Source organism: Triticum aestivum, chromosome 1B, assembly GCF_018294505.1.
Source record: "Triticum aestivum cultivar Chinese Spring chromosome 1B, IWGSC CS RefSeq v2.1, whole genome shotgun sequence".
Classification (NCBI taxonomy): domain Eukaryota; kingdom Viridiplantae; phylum Streptophyta; class Magnoliopsida; order Poales; family Poaceae; genus Triticum; species Triticum aestivum.
This window is the reverse complement of record NC_057795.1, coordinates 531,699,933-531,715,507: the sequence shown is the minus strand read 5'-3', so window position 1 is coordinate 531,715,507 and position 15,575 is coordinate 531,699,933. Positions and strand designations below refer to the sequence as shown.

General features: G+C 46.4%; 1 protein-coding gene and 1 long non-coding RNA gene across 2 annotated transcripts; one reads left to right on the top strand and one right to left on the bottom strand.

Annotated features, from left to right (window-relative positions):
• Positions 1–12,839: 12,839 nt before the first annotated feature.
• Positions 12,840–13,250, bottom strand: LOC123079526 (early nodulin-like protein 1; the record flags this gene model as incomplete). Its single annotated transcript, XM_044502303.1, has 1 exon — positions 12,840–13,250. A coding segment is annotated over one exon (411 nt), but the record flags the coding sequence as incomplete, so codon positions are not given.
• Positions 13,251–13,551: 301 nt separating this feature from the next.
• On the top strand, positions 13,552–14,925 carry LOC123093926 (uncharacterized). The gene is made up of 3 exons (XR_006445683.1): positions 13,552–13,903; positions 13,991–14,083; positions 14,879–14,925. It is a non-coding gene; the product is annotated as an uncharacterized lncRNA (long non-coding RNA).
• The last annotated feature ends 650 nt before the right edge of the window (positions 14,926–15,575 follow it).

Here is a 15,575-nt window from a genome sequence, read left to right as displayed (position 1 = left end):
TGTGGACATGTTAAGAACCTCAAATTATGACACTACACCAAGTGGTGCATCTAGGAGAATAGGTTTGCATGAATAAATTTTGGGAAGTCCTTTTCTGTTAATTTCTAGGATTTACCAAAGTTGCATTGTCAACTTTCTTCAAATGAGCCCCAACTTGGTGATCAACTTCATTTCTATATTATACTTGATCCTATTAATCTTCATATCATTTGGAATCCATTTACTTGCCCAAACCACCATCAAACACCTTCTGGCAGAAATTTAAAGTGCATGTTTTAGCCATTTCCACCAATCTCCATGAGCTAAGCTTTCTCCCACAGCATCATCTAGTCCTCCCCTAACCCCTGCATCTTTCCCTCCCCGGGGAGCCATGATTATGGGGGTGAAACGCTCTTTTTCCCTCTCTGGACAGCACCATTTCTCTCTCTCTCAACTTCCCTCCTCACTCCAGTGGATCCCCAGGGCATCCAATGCCACGCCTACCTTGTTTACTCTCCCCCAAAACCCCCAGACACTATAAGACATGCCCATGGCACTATTAAAATGCCATGGCATGCCATGGATGTGCTCTGGAGCACGCTACAGTGCGCTCCCACACTGTAGCTCACCCATTCCGAGAGCATGCGACAACCTTGGGCGCCAGGACCGTGTCCCCCGAGTCAGCCTCGGCATGCGTGACAAGCCTAGCTGTCGGGCCCCTCCCCCTCGCTCTCCTCTTTCCCCTGTTGAGCCCACCCGAGCGCCGCTCGAGCTCACCAGTCGCTGCACTCGTGCGGGGCCTCCTCGAGCTCGCTCTGCTCCTCCTCTACCTTCCCAGAACCCTAGGCTACACCCACGAGCACCGCAGAGGGCTCTATCCCTCCTTCCTCGACTGCCACGGCAATTCCCGCGGGCACCAGTGAGCTTCGCTCACGGTGCGCCACGGCCCCGCCATACAAGGCCACCCCCCGGCCTCTCCAGCGTCACCTACCACTCCATGCGCCTCGCCTAGACCCCCTGACTAACTCACTTCCTCTCCTGCGCCCTCCATGCGTCCCCCCTGGCCGGAGCTTTCCCGCCGACCACCGCTCGAATTCGAGCGCGTCGACCCCTCTCTCTTCCCCCTAGCCACTCCAGAACCCTCTCACAACCACTGCCGACCCACCCCGGGCTCCATTTCCTCCCATATCTCGCCGTCCTATCGTGCCCATCCTCGCCGTCTCCGATATCCGCCATGGCCGACGCTCCGCCCGACTCTGGCGCTCCCCGCATCCAGCGCGACCACCTCTGGGCGCAGCGTGGAACGGGGCATCCCCCCGGACCACCGGCCTGGCCCCGGGCTCAGCGGAGCGGCCGGAATCACTGTCGGCGCGTGCGCCGTCTGTCCCCTACCTCTACCTGTCGGGACGAAGAAGGAGGAGGCGGGAGGAGAGAGAGAGTTGGCGTGGGACCCACATGTCAACGGGCCCCGGGCCCGCCCGGTTTAAGTGGAGACGGCATCAAGGGTACCGTGTCCCGGCACTGAAAGCGTGACAGCGAAATACGCCTTCCACGTCGCCTGGTTCGCCCTGCAGCCGATCCGCTGGGCCGGCCCAGTGCGCTGCGGTGCTAAACTGCGCGCTGTGCACAGTTTAGGTATAACCCAAATATTCTTCTTTTTTTCTTTTCCAGTGAGTTTCTAAAATCCATAAATAATTCAAATTAACTCCAAATTTGATGATTCAAATTTCTAGTAGTTTCTAAAATCATTCCCTACCACATGGGGCTATTTTCACATTTTTACAAAAGCATTTCCTTCACAAATATTTATCACATCCTATTTTTCCTATTTCTAAGATAAACTTTAGAAAATCACAAAGAGCTCAAAATTGATCCAAATGCCACGATTCAAACTCCTAGATGTCTATAAGTTCAAAACTTAGTTTTTGAACATTTTTACTAATACTTTATGTACCCCACAAAATAATGAGCCATTTCTTCATGTTTGTCAACTTTGCAAATTCATAGAGAAATCATTTGAACTCCAAATCCAGTGAAACCAACTCCTAGATGCTTCTAAAATCATCCTTTGTTAAATGGGTGCCTTTGCCCATTTTTCAAAATAATTCTTCTGTACAATTCTTGCAATTCCATGAACCCCTTGATTCTACAATATCAAAATGTTTAGAAATATCCACTTATCCAATTCCATTGAAATCACTTTGGTCATTCCTAATATGACTAGAGGTATCCTAGAAAAGTCAACTTCATATTTTTAGAGCACTTTTATTTTTGCCTTGTGGTGTTGCTTACTATGATTGTTTCCGACGTTAGTTGACGAAGTAGACGAAGTACCTGGAGAAGGACCAGAAGACTTGAAGACTCTGAGGAACTAGGCAAGCAGCCCTTTGACCATGTCTATGAAACCCTTTTTATGCATGTCATATAGCACCATATTACTGTTGCAATGGAATCATGATGGGGTGGTAACCACTTTGATGGTTTGCCACCGTACTTCCTCGTTGATACTTGCATTGTGCATGACCCTACCTTCTTATGAGGGTTATGCCGGTGGGAGTAGATAGGATGCTAAAGTAGTGCTACGTAAAAAGGGACGGGAATATGCATGGTAAAGGAGACTAAGTATTTTCAAAAGACTTTTTGAAAACCCCATCGGGTGCCACTTATGCCCGGGGGATATGATGGGTTGGGTGACCACTTGATGATGAAGTGGTGTACCGAGGCAAGTGTGTGTGTTGTTTTCAAAAATTGATTAGTCTGAGTTGCGACCATTATTCCAACCTTACATGCGCAACCACTCTACCCTTATATGGGAAAGGGCATTATTGATTACCTAGACCGATACTTGCTTGGAGCCCGCATTACTAGTGACGGGAGAGTTGTTGGTGCGCTCTCTCGGGACGGGGTCGTGCCAGGTAGGGCGGCCATGACTATTTTCACAGGGCACCAGACACACCGTTGGTACCCCGTGCTAGTGGTATGTGATAATTATGGGAGCAAGGCTCCATGAAAGTGTTATGTGAAATGTTGGGCACGGGGGTTACGCCAATCGAGTGGACTCCATGTTAGTGGCGTCTAGGGAAAGGTAGTGATCGGGTGCTTACCCCGGGTACTTGAGGTATCGCGGGGCGTGGATGACACGGAAGTTCCCCGGATCTTGTGGGTACAGTGCAACCTCTGCAGAGTGTAAAACTTTTCGAATAGCCGTGTCCACGGTCAAGGACGGTTGGGTAACCGCTCTTGGGCTACGTCCATATGTTTCTGAAAAACAACACAGCTTGGTGATATTGATGATGCGACTCGTGAGGAAGTCACGATGAACTTGAGCATGAGTTGTTTATAAGTCTTTCTCGATGATGATGTCTGAAACCTCCTGATACTTGTTGTAGACACATTCATGCCCTTCATAAATGTTGATCATACTTGCATGAGAATAACTAGCTTTCTGCAAAAATTTACCTATATCATGCATTGTTGTATCTTGAACCAAAACATGGGTTGCTTGCGAGTACATTCAAAGTACTCATTGGCTTGCCACTGGTTATTTTATTGGCCAGGCATGAAAGAACAGGATATGATGAAGAATACTTTGATGACGAACATGCGAGCTAGGACGCTTCCCTGTCAGAATGCCTGTAGGGTTAAGGCAGATGGCATGGGTCCAAGTTGTTGTTGAAGATTTCCGCTGCGATGATACACTAAAGACTTGACCATAATGGTCCTACTTGTGTAAAACGGTATGTATGGATGTAAGATTCTTGTTATTCAGCTTCTGTGTGTTCAGTGAGCATTGATCTCTGGGATCACAGTACACGTGCATTCGGAGATCTCGACTTATGAGTCGGGGTCCCCACAGAGCTGGTATCAGAGCCATCCTGACTGTAGGAAGCCTTAGTTAGCATGGTCGTTAGTTAGGGTAAAACTATTTCCAAAACTACTACTAGTTTTCAAAACTATCTGTACTTCTCTTCCCTTCTCCGTTTTTTTCGAAAACTAAGGTATACTTTCCTTACTGATCTCTTCCCCTTCAAAACCTTTGGTCGCTAGAACCCTTCTGCCCCTGACCACTGGATTCCTTGTAATCCTCGTGGATAATCTAGAAGGAAGATGCCTTGCCAGACATTCACCCACATCTCCTGAACACGAGATTGGCGACATCACAACAAGATAATACCAACAGAAGATACATCCTCGAGGAATGAAGACCTGAAGACCCAGGAGATGGTGACACCCTTGACACTGCCCCAAGATGAAGCAACCCTAGCCTACAATGATCAGGGCATAGGATATGCAAGATCATGACATACATCGCTAATAGAGTAACCCTGTCACTACCGTTGCTGTATCGGCAACCACCGGTGGATGAGAACCTAGCCATTTGGTCCGCCTCACTATAGTGAGCAGGAAAACGGTTCTCTTCATCCCCCGCTCTTGGTGTCAATGTTGTCATCAACATAACTGACATGATGGACCTCTATTACGCCATGATAATGTCATTGCATAAAGGATTACCTACCTGGTACCATCGACGGCTTAGAAGACAAAAAGGGATCGTCGTGATTAAGAAGACAATAGAAGACCAAGTCAATGCCAGTTACGAGGAGCCACCTTCACCCCATCACTTCAATAGGCGAGAAGTTGTTGAAGAATCTTCAGGCTCAACCCGGATTGTTTCATCGAACAACTACAAGAGACGTAGCAACACCTGAGGAAAACTCAGAAGACTGCATGAGGCACAAGGCACGACTACTGAGTCCGAGAACCCCTAGGGTAGGATGAGTCGTGTACCCACTATGCGCAGTCGAGTCCGTATGGTAGTTCGAATAGAACCATGTTTAGTGTTGCTTGTTTTTATTTGTTTATGTTTGATATAGGTCGCACTTTTCCCTAAGCGACAAGTATGCGACTATATCACCTTCCTTACCTTGCTTTTTCTGTTTGGCCCTTTTTGCACCTGTTTGTTTGCACTTGCACTATAGAACCCCCTTTAGGCATTCCCCCATCTATGCTACTTTTCCCTCTCATCTCTCTCTCCCCAACTGAAGACCGGCAAGATAAGCTACACCAAGGATTTTGCCTCAGCAACCAACTAGCAATGAAGACTTCTGCTACGATCTCCACGACCAAGTGCAACCCCGTAGAATTATGTTTAACCCTCCAGACAGACACCCATCCCTAGACCCTTCGAAACTTCACAATATACCCCAGAACGAATCCTTAACCATGAGGTTAACCCGTAGAATTGCAAGAGAACCCGTTAAGCCTCCGTAACCTTGCTTATCACTGGGTTCATTATGGAACTAGTGGACATAGTGAACGAGCACATTATCATCCTAAGATAGCACCAAAACTGACGATGCCATAGGGAAGACCAATTTGAGGATGTAGGAACAGAGGACAATGACTTGATGAGTTTATATCAGTGACCTTGAGGAATTATCTGAGACTTTGGTGGATTATGAGGCTTTCATGTTGGTAGATGAACTTGGTGGGATCATGATTGTAGAGTAGCATAGCTTTCATTACCCCTGAGTAAATTGATTTAATAGGACAATTGTGATCGCAAGCTGAAATTCTTGGAAGTATAAGGATTTGACTTAGCCAGGGGATATTGATAGGAGACAGTTTATATTACGAAAATGACTTTGGGGAAGCATGTAGGAATTCTCGTTGGACATGAGATTTGGATTTAACTAGGTGATCCTAGTTGAGTATAGATGATGATGTATGTGTACATGGTTCAGAGTAAATTGGATTTAGACTGATGATCTCGATCATGATACCATGTTTCTCGGTGGATGATAAAACTAGGAGATTGGATTAATTGCCGGAGTTGATTTAGGGATCTATATAAGCCCGACCTTGGAGTTTACTTGACAATGATAAATGGAAATTGGTGGACTGACTATAGTAAAGATAACCCTTTCCAACTATTTGAGGACTATAGGACATTAGAAGATCTTGTGGAACACCATCAACATTGGATTTGTAGAATTAAATGGATTATGTAGTGATTGATGGAAGTTAATGGGCTGTTGGAGTTGATTCATAGGAAGGAAACAAGATCTTGGAGTGGCATATGACGTGTTTCCTTAGGATAGAGATGCACTAGCATGGACCTTGGAGGAATAGGATGAGCACTTGGATTGTCCTATTTTAATCCAGCTTGGAAGCTTGTATGTTCTACCCATGGATTTTTAGGGGTAGACATACATATGGGTTTGAGGATTGTAGACATATATGATTTTGTTAGACCTCCTCTCGAGAGTCATGAGGATATGAATCACATGAGTGATGATTGGAGTTGACCTATACGAAATGATACTATCAGTGATATGATGTGATTTGTTTAAAGGACTAGATAGCACAATTGGCATCTCAGGAATTGTGCTCAAGGATAAGATGATAAACGTTCACTCGCACCCTAGAATCCTTGAAACCCTTAAGCCCTACCAAGCCACAACATGGTCGGGTCTTGACCTTGGGCTTTGGCTCTAGATCGATAAGACCTTGGCCAATACTCAACCGTGACCATCACCAATGCCTCAGCCCACTTTACGTACCCCATAGACTTCATGGAGTGCTTGGACAAGTTAGTTGTCTGTCTACCCGAAGACGGAAGAAGATTCGTTGAGCTGGTCAAGGAACATCTGAAGATCGTCATGTCTAGGAGGAAGAACTATACCAACCACCGTCGTCAAGAAGTAAACCTCCGCGTTGAAGACCAGGTGTATCTGCAAGCCACTTCTCTCTAAGGAACCAAGCATTTCCATGACAAGGAGACCCACACCAAGATTCGTCGGCCCTCTCCGAGATCAGTACAAGACGAAGAGAAGACAGTTACCAGTTGGAGTTGCCACCTGGGATACCTGATGTGCACAACGCTTTCCATGCATCACAACCCCGGAAGTGTTTCCAACTTCCTAACTTGCCCGATCTTTACGAGGGCATTGACCATCGAGCCATCGACCACTAGCCCAATCTAACCTACCGCGAGCTACCCATTAGCAGCCTGGATCAAGAAGAGCGTCATACACGAAGACACACCATCAAGTACTTCAAGCTCAATGGAGCACTACACGGAAGCAGAAGCAACATGAGGACTTGAAGACTACCCTAGATCCGAGTTTCTGTATCCCTTTCCGCGCCTAGTCTGGGAATCTTGGGGACGAGATTCTTGTAAGGGGGGTAGGTCTATCACACCCTGATTTTCATTCCACAACACTTAATCTAATAAATCATGATAAAATGTTGTTTGATAAAAACTTTTGAGTGTTTTGGACCTTGCCTTCATTGGATTTCGTGTGTTGTTTGCAAGTGCTCTAAAAATCAAATAAATCCCCCAACTCCTATACTTCATCTCCTTGATCCAAAACCTTTTCCCAATGATCATGCCATCTGTATAGAGCAGTATAGTATTTCCTTACAAAAATAATTTGGCCAAAGAGTATTTTCAAAAATTAGTTTTCCAAAAACCCCTGAATTGAGGTTTGCACTGCAAGTACTTAATTAAGGGAAGTAAAAATCTTTCCAAAAATATATTTGACTCCTATTAGATATAGGATACCCAGAAACCACAAAAATATAATTTTAAAAGTTATTTTCCTATTTTATTTAAAAGCTTTTTCTTAAGGCCAGAAATGGTCTTTAATAGGGAAAAATTATTTTATTGCTTCAAAAATATTTGAAAAAATTTAGGGAAACTAATAGGACATATATTGTCCATATATAAGAGTTTCAACACATGGTCATGTTCAAAATATTGGTCAAATACCTCAAAAACCCTTTCTCGATATTTCAAGCTTTTGAAATACTTACAAAGGAAATATTCTCCAAAAATTCCAAGAAAATTCTAGCATGTCACATATGACATATTAGATGATATTGGAAAGTCTCATGACTTGGAGAACAATATAACATCATCAAATTCCCTCAAAACCATTTCTGTCCATTTAGAAGTTTGAGCAACTTTACATTGCCAAACATTTCAAAATGTTCTCAAACCTGGTGAACATGCTCAAATGGTCTAATAATTCATCTAGGCCAAATGGCACAAGTTGGAGAACAAGTTAACTTGATCAAAGAGCCCCAAAACCCTTCCTGTCCAGAACCAAATTTGAACAACTCTACATTGTAAACTTTCTCCTTTTTATCTCAACTTTTGTGGACATGTTAAGAACCTCAAATTATGACACTACACCAAGTGGTGCATCAAGGAGAATAGGTTTGCATGAATAAATCTTTGGAAGTCCTTTTCTGTTTATTTCTAGGGTTTACCAAAGTTGCATTGTCAACTTTCTTCAAATGAGCCCCAACTTGGTGATCAACCTCATTTCTATATTACACTCGATCCTGTTAATCTTCATATCATTTGGAATCCATTTACTTGCCCAAACCACCATCAAACACCTTCTGGCAGAAATTTAAAGTTCATGTTTTGGCCATTTCCACTAATCTCCATGAGCTAAGCTTTCTCTCACAACATCATCTGGTCCTCCCCTAACCCCTGCATCTTTCCCTGCCCGAGGAGCCATGATTATGGGGGTGAAAAGCTCTTTTTCCCTCTCTGGACAGCACCATTTCTCTCTCTCTCAACCTCCCTCCTCACTCCAGTGGATCCCCAGGGCATCCAATGCCACTCCTACCTTGTTTACTCTCCCCCAAAACCCCCCAGACACTATAAGACATGCCCATGGCACTATTAAAATGCCATGGCATGTCATGGACGCGCTTTGGAGCACGCTACAGTGCGCTCCCACACTGTAGCTCACCCATTCCGAGGGCATGCGACAACCTTGGGCGCCAGGACCGTGTCCCCTGAGGCCGCTTCGGCGTGCGTGACACGCCTAGCTGTCGGGCCCCTCCCCCCTCGCTCTCCTCTTTCCCCTGTCGAGCCCACCCGAGAGCCGCTCGAGCTCACCAGTCGCTGCACTCATGCGGGGCCTCCTCGTGCTCGCTCTGCTCCTCCTCTACCTTCCCAGAACCTTGGGCTACGCCCACGAGCACTGGAGAGGGCTCTATCCCCCCTTCCTCGACTGCCACGGCAATTCCCACGGGCACCAGTGAGCTTCGCTCACGGTGCACCACGGCCTCGCCATACAAGGCCACCCCCCGGCCTCTCCAGCGTCACCTACCACACCACGCGCCTCCCCTAGACCCCCCTGACTAACTCACTTCCTCTCCTGCGCCCTCCATGCGTCCCCCCTGGCCGGAGCTTTCCCGCCGACCACCGCTCGAATTTGAGCGCGTCAACCCCTCTCCCTTCCCCCTAGCTACTCCAGAACCCTCTCATAACCACCGCCGACCCACCCTGAGCTCCATTTCCTCCCATATCTCGTCGTCCTGTCATGCTCATCCTCGCCGTCTCCGGTCTCCGCCATGGCCGACGCTCCGCCCGACTCTGGCGCTCCCCGCATCCAGCACGACCACCTCTGGGCGCAGCGTGGAACGGGGCATCCGCCCGGACGACCGGCCTGGCCCCAGGCTCAGCGGAGCGGCCGGAATCGCTGCCGGCGCGTGCGCCGTCTGTCCCCTGCCTCTACCTGTCGGGAGGAAGAAGGAGGAGGCGGGAGGAGAGAGAGAGTTGGCGTGGGACCCACACGTCAACGGGCCCCGGGCCCGCCCGCTTTAAGTGGAGACGGCATCAAGGATACCGTGTCCCGGCACTTAAAGCGTGACAGCGAAATACGCCTTCGACGTCACCTGGTTCGCCCCACAGCCGAGCCGCTGGGCCGGCCCAGTGCATTGCGGTGCTAAACTGCGCGCTGTGCACAGTTTAGGTATAAACCAAATATTCTTCTTTTTTTCTTTTCTAGTGAGTTTCTAAAATCCATAAATAATTCAAATTAACTCCAAATTTGATGATTCGAATTTCTAGTAGTTTCTAAAATCATTCCCTACCACATGGTGCTTTTTCACATTTTTACAAAAGCATTTCCTTCACAAATATTTATCACATCCTATTTTTCCTATTTCTGTGATAAACTTTAGAAAATCACAGAGAGCTCAAAATTGATCCAAATGCCACGGTTCAAACTCCTAGATGTCTATAAGTTCAAAACTTAGTTTTTGAACATTTTTACTAATACTTTCTGTACCCCACAAAATAATGAGCCATTTCTTCATGTTTGTCAACTTTGCAAATTCATAGAGAAATCATTTGAACTCCAAATCCAGGGAAACCAACTCCTAGATACTTCTAAGATCATCCTTTGTTAAATGGGTGCCTTTGCCCATTTTTCAAAATAATTCTTCTATACACTTCTTGCAATTCCATGAACCCCTTGATTCTATCATATCAAAATGTTTAGAAATATCCACTTATCCAATTCCATTGAAATCACTTTGGTCATTCCTAATATGACTAGAGGTATCCTAGAAAAGTCAACTTCATATTTGTAGAGCACTTTTATTTTTGCCTTGTGGTGTTGCTTACTATGATTGTTTCCGACGTTAGTTGACGAAGTAGACGAAGTACCTGGAGAAGGACCAGAAGACTTGAAGACTCTAAGGAACCAGGTAAGCAGCCCTTTGACCATGTCTATGAAACCCTTTTTATGCATGTCATATAGCACCATATTACTGTTGCAACGGAATCATGATGGGGTGGTAACCACTTTGATGGTTTGCCACCGTACTTCCTCGTTGATACTTGCATTGTGCATGACCCTACCTTCTTATGAGGGTTATGCCGGTGGGAGTAGATAGGATGCTAAAGTAGTGCTACGCAAAAAGGGACGGGAATATGCATGGTAAAGGAGACTAAGTATTTTCAAAAGACTTTTCGAAAACCCCATCGGGTGCCACTTATGCCCGGGGGAGATGATGAGTTGGGTGACCACTTGATGACGAAGTGGTGTACCGAGGCAAGTGTGTCTGTTGTTTTCAAAAACGGATTGGTTTGAGTTGCGACCGTTATTCCAACCTTACATGCGCAACCACTCTACCCTTATATGGGAAAGGGCATTATTGATTACCTAGACCGATACTAGCTTGGAGCCCGCATTACTAGTGACGAGAGAGTTGTTGGTGCGCTCTCTCGGGACGGGGTCGTGCCAGGTAGGGCGGCCATGACTGTTTTCATAGGGCACCGGACACACCGTTGGTACCCCGTGCCAGTGGTATGTGATAATTATGGCAGCAAGGCTCCATGAAAGTGTTATGTGAAATGTTGGGCATGGGGGTTACTGCCAATCGAGTGGACTCCATGTTAGTGTCGTCTAGGGAAAGGTAGTGATCGGGTGCTTACCCCGGGTACTTGAGGTATCGCGGGGCGTGGATGACACGGAAGTTCCCCTGATCTTGTGGGTACAGTGTGCAACCTCTGCAGAGTGTAAAACTATTCGAATAGCCGTGTCCATGGTCAAGGACAGTTGGGTAACCGCTCTTGGGCTACATCCATATGTTTCTGAAAAACAACACAGCTTGGTGATATTGATGATGCGACTCGTGAGGAAGTCACGATGGACTTGAGCATGAGTTGTTTATAACTCTTTCTCGATGATGATGTCTGAAACCTCCTGATACTTGTTGCAGACACATTCATGCCCTTGATAAATGTTGATCATACTTGCATGAGAAAAACTAGCTTTCTGCAAAAATTTACCTATATCATGCATTGTTGTATCTTGAACCAAAACATGGGTTGCTTGCGAGTACATTCAAAGTACTCATTGGCTTGCCACTAGTTATTTTATTGGCCAGGCATGAAAGAACAGGATATGATGAAGAATACTTTGATGACGAACATGCGAGCTAGGACGCTTCCCAGTCAGAATGCCTGTAGGGTTAAGGCAGATGGCATGGGTCCAAGTTGTTGTTGAAGATTTCCGCTGCGATGATACACTCAAGACTTGACCATAATGGTCCTACTTGTGTAAAACGGTATGTATGGATGTAAGACTCTTGTTATTCAGCTTCTGTGTGTTCAGTGAGCATTGCACTACTAGAAAAAGGGCTATATATGGGATTGACACTAATGGCGCACCAGACAAGCGGTGCGCCATTAGTATATACTAATGGCGCACCACCTTCTGATATGCCATTAGAGTTGAAACTACTAATGGCGCACCTGGCCCAAGGTATGCCATATACTAACTAGTGCGCCTGTCCAAACATACTAATGGCGCACCTGTCGGAAAGTGCGCCACTAATGTTGTTTTTTTATTATATTTTTTATTCCTTTTTTTGCAAAACTACTAATGGCGCACTGTTCCACCGTGCGCCATTACTAGTTTTAACTAGTAATGGCGCACTAGTACGAGATGCGCCATTGCTATCTACACGTATGGCGCACGCCTACCAGTGCGCCATTGCTATCACCCCTTATCCCCTCCCTCTAGTCATGTTCTCTCCCCTCCCGCTTCCTCCTGACACACCCAACCACCTCCCTCGACTTCGATCTAGATCGGGAAGCCCCGGCCTCCCGCCTATTCCTCTCCCTCCCAACCACGGCGAGCCCCCTTCCCCTCACTCACACCAGATCCAGGGCATGGAGCCGTGGTGAGCTCCTTCCCCAACCCTCCTCATCGGATCCAGAGGAGAGCTGGTGACCACGTCCTCCGGCGAGGGCGTTGCTTCGGGGTGTGGAGGCCGCCGAGCTGCAGGAGGAGGAGGTCCCCGCCACCCCAAGGCCCCAGATCCAGCCGCCACCCCAAGGCCCCAGATCCAGCCGCCACGGCCATAGCCGGGCTTCCAGATCCTCGTCTAGCTTCCCGATTATGCGGTCCTTCGATGGGCCGCTGGAGGCTGACCTCCACAACACGCAGGAATTGGAGCAGGTTCGAACCGATGTGCCGCTCTGATTCGATTATTGCCACAGGTTGGCCGCTCCGAGGCTATGATTCTGTTGCTTACAAGTATCATCGCAGCTTGAACTTCTGGCCCTTGCGGCAGCGCCCCGGGGCGGCGCTGCTGAAGTAGGCCCGCCCGGGCTTGGTGAGGTTGAAGATGGAGTTGCCGTCCTCCAGCTTGAGCAGCGGGTCGGACACGTCGCAGGCAGCGAAGGCCTTGGCGGTGAGCTGCACGGCGCTGTCCTGGCTGGGTGGGTAGAGGAAGAAGAGGGCGTCGCCGAGCTTGACGGGGACGGACTTGGCCCACCGCACATACACGTCCGGCTTGCTGGACGGCGGCACCCCCCACACGTCCAGCCCGCCCACCTTGTACTGAGCGGCGGCGCACCCGTCCATGGAGGTCATGGAGAGGCACAGAAGCAGCGCCAGAGCCGCTAGGGTCGCCATTCCCACCGGCGCCGCCAAGTTGAGCGCTTCGTATCATCGTCTCCTGCGCGCATCCGTCCACTTCTTAGTTTCCTAGGTGAGCTAAGTAACACCCGCTCCCTCCCTGCCGTTTCTCGCGTGCTCTCATTTAGCTAGGAGTCACCTACATCATGCCATCTGAATCCTGGGTTCTGAACTTCTGATCCAAGTTTCCCTGAGCAACATGAACGGCATATAACATCTGAATCTTGGGCTGTCAGGTTGTATAATTCTGGCGTTCTTCACCTCCCACTTACAACCAAGTAAATTTTGACAACAAATTCACTTCTGTACTAGTAGAGTATACTGGATAGGGATGAATAAAGTCACTGCAGTCTTGAGCTTATTATAACTTGTCAGTTCAGACTTCAGACAGAACCCGGGTCTAGCTTTAGCCTGAAACTTGGTGAAATACCAACAACTTCACAATCAGATGTGTCACCAACCAAGTTTACCAGCTACCAATTCTCTATGGTGAGCTGAAAAAAAACACTCCACAGAACTCGTATATTCTGGTCTTCTTTACCTTCCTATTTCAACCAAGTACTAGATGAGCCGATTGAAGCCTTGCTCGTTGATCAAAATCGCAGCTTTTGGCCCAGCTGGGTCTGTACAGGAGCAAGGAGGAGGCCGCCAGGCAAGAAGAGGTGCTGGGGAAGCTTGACAAGGTGGCTGTTTCCTCCTGCCATATGCAAGTTGGCGTTACCTTTCGGTAATTTATCGTCTGGTGAACAATATGCATGTTTGAAATGCAGATTGTGAAAGAGTGGGTTAAGGAGTTGGCTATTCAGAGAGGCCAAGTCAACGCAAATGTCGTGCTTTTCACCTTCGGGTCATACCATCTAGGGGTAATGTACATGCTTTGCGTTGCTTATTTGGGAATCAGCGCTGTTCTAGAGAATAGGTAACATATTTGAGCATGTATTTGTTTAGCTGCACTAAAAGAGGCTTCAGGTTAGTAACTTAATATTACCAAATAGAGTATTAGTGTTCTTTAGAGATAAATACACCAGGATATGGAAATGCGACACACCCTTAGTTTGATTCTTAACAACTGTTGAATTGTATGCCAACTGGCTCAACTGCATTTGGCAGAACTATTCCTGTTTTCCGTCTATGTTGCTGCTTGTGTTCTAGTACTTTTTTCGGATAGTCTGTTTTCAGTTCTCGCAGTGATAGATATAGAGCACCGCGTTGATTGGTGAACATCATAGACTCTGGAATCAGTCCTGCTTTAAAGGGTATTTTACCTATCACATCATATGTATGTTTAGCTGCATTAAAGAACAGGCTTCGACTTAGTAAGTAACCCTTTTTTTTTGCTGATACTTGTTTGAGATTGCTTGCTGGTGAGTTAGTAACTTAGTATAACCACAATACCACAAAGAGTATGTGCTCCTTAGAAGAAGAAAAAAGGACACCATCGTATGGGAATGCTAAACACATCATATGACCACTTCTAAAGCATATGAGCTCAAATGCATCAGCTAAATTATTCCTTTTTTTCTATGTTGTTGCATAGAATTGGGTGTTCTCCTTTTTCTTATACTTGAGCATGTTTATGTTTGCCCTACTCATGAATTGTTAGTTCTTTCAATTCTAGCCCTCCTATCTTTAATTCCTGGCTGCTGGACTACCTGCAGGACAACAAGTTCATCTGTGGCAGCTATCACTGTGAGCAGTCCGTCTGCAACACGCTCCGCATCGTCTTCGCCAGTCACAACGAGATCCTCAACGTCTGCAAGTAAGTCGTCGGCCATCTGTTTCCTGATGAATTTTCTTTCTAGCTCAATGTGATCGGATCTGACTAGTACGTTCAGATTTTCTCTTGTTTTCTTTTCAAATAGTACTAGTAGTCTATATTCCAGCTGTGCGACTACCTGTAGCCACTTGAACCGATGAGAATTCTTCAAGCCTACCTATAGCCACTTGAACATATGTCTATCTCAGATCTGCTCATCTAAAAAATCCAAGTGGAGTAGTATACTGGTAGTATAGTATAATAATATTATCAAAAGGTAAACGCCCTGATTACTTAGCTCTGTGAGATAAATACTCGACGAAAGTGGGCTCCTATCAAAATTCATTTCCATTATAATCTTACTCATACAATATTCACACCATGTAATTCTGGAAATATATGCTCATATCTAGTTCTGCATAAAAAATGACAGTATTGACATGTTATAAATAGTTTGTTTGTGTTTCTGTTTATTTTGTTCCATTTTGCAGGGATAAAGTGAAGAAAAAGAAGAAAATATTAGAAGATTAGTTTTAGGATTTTCTTTTATTTCCTTGCAATTTTCCTTTTATTGGAAATTGTAAAGACATTGTGAAGAA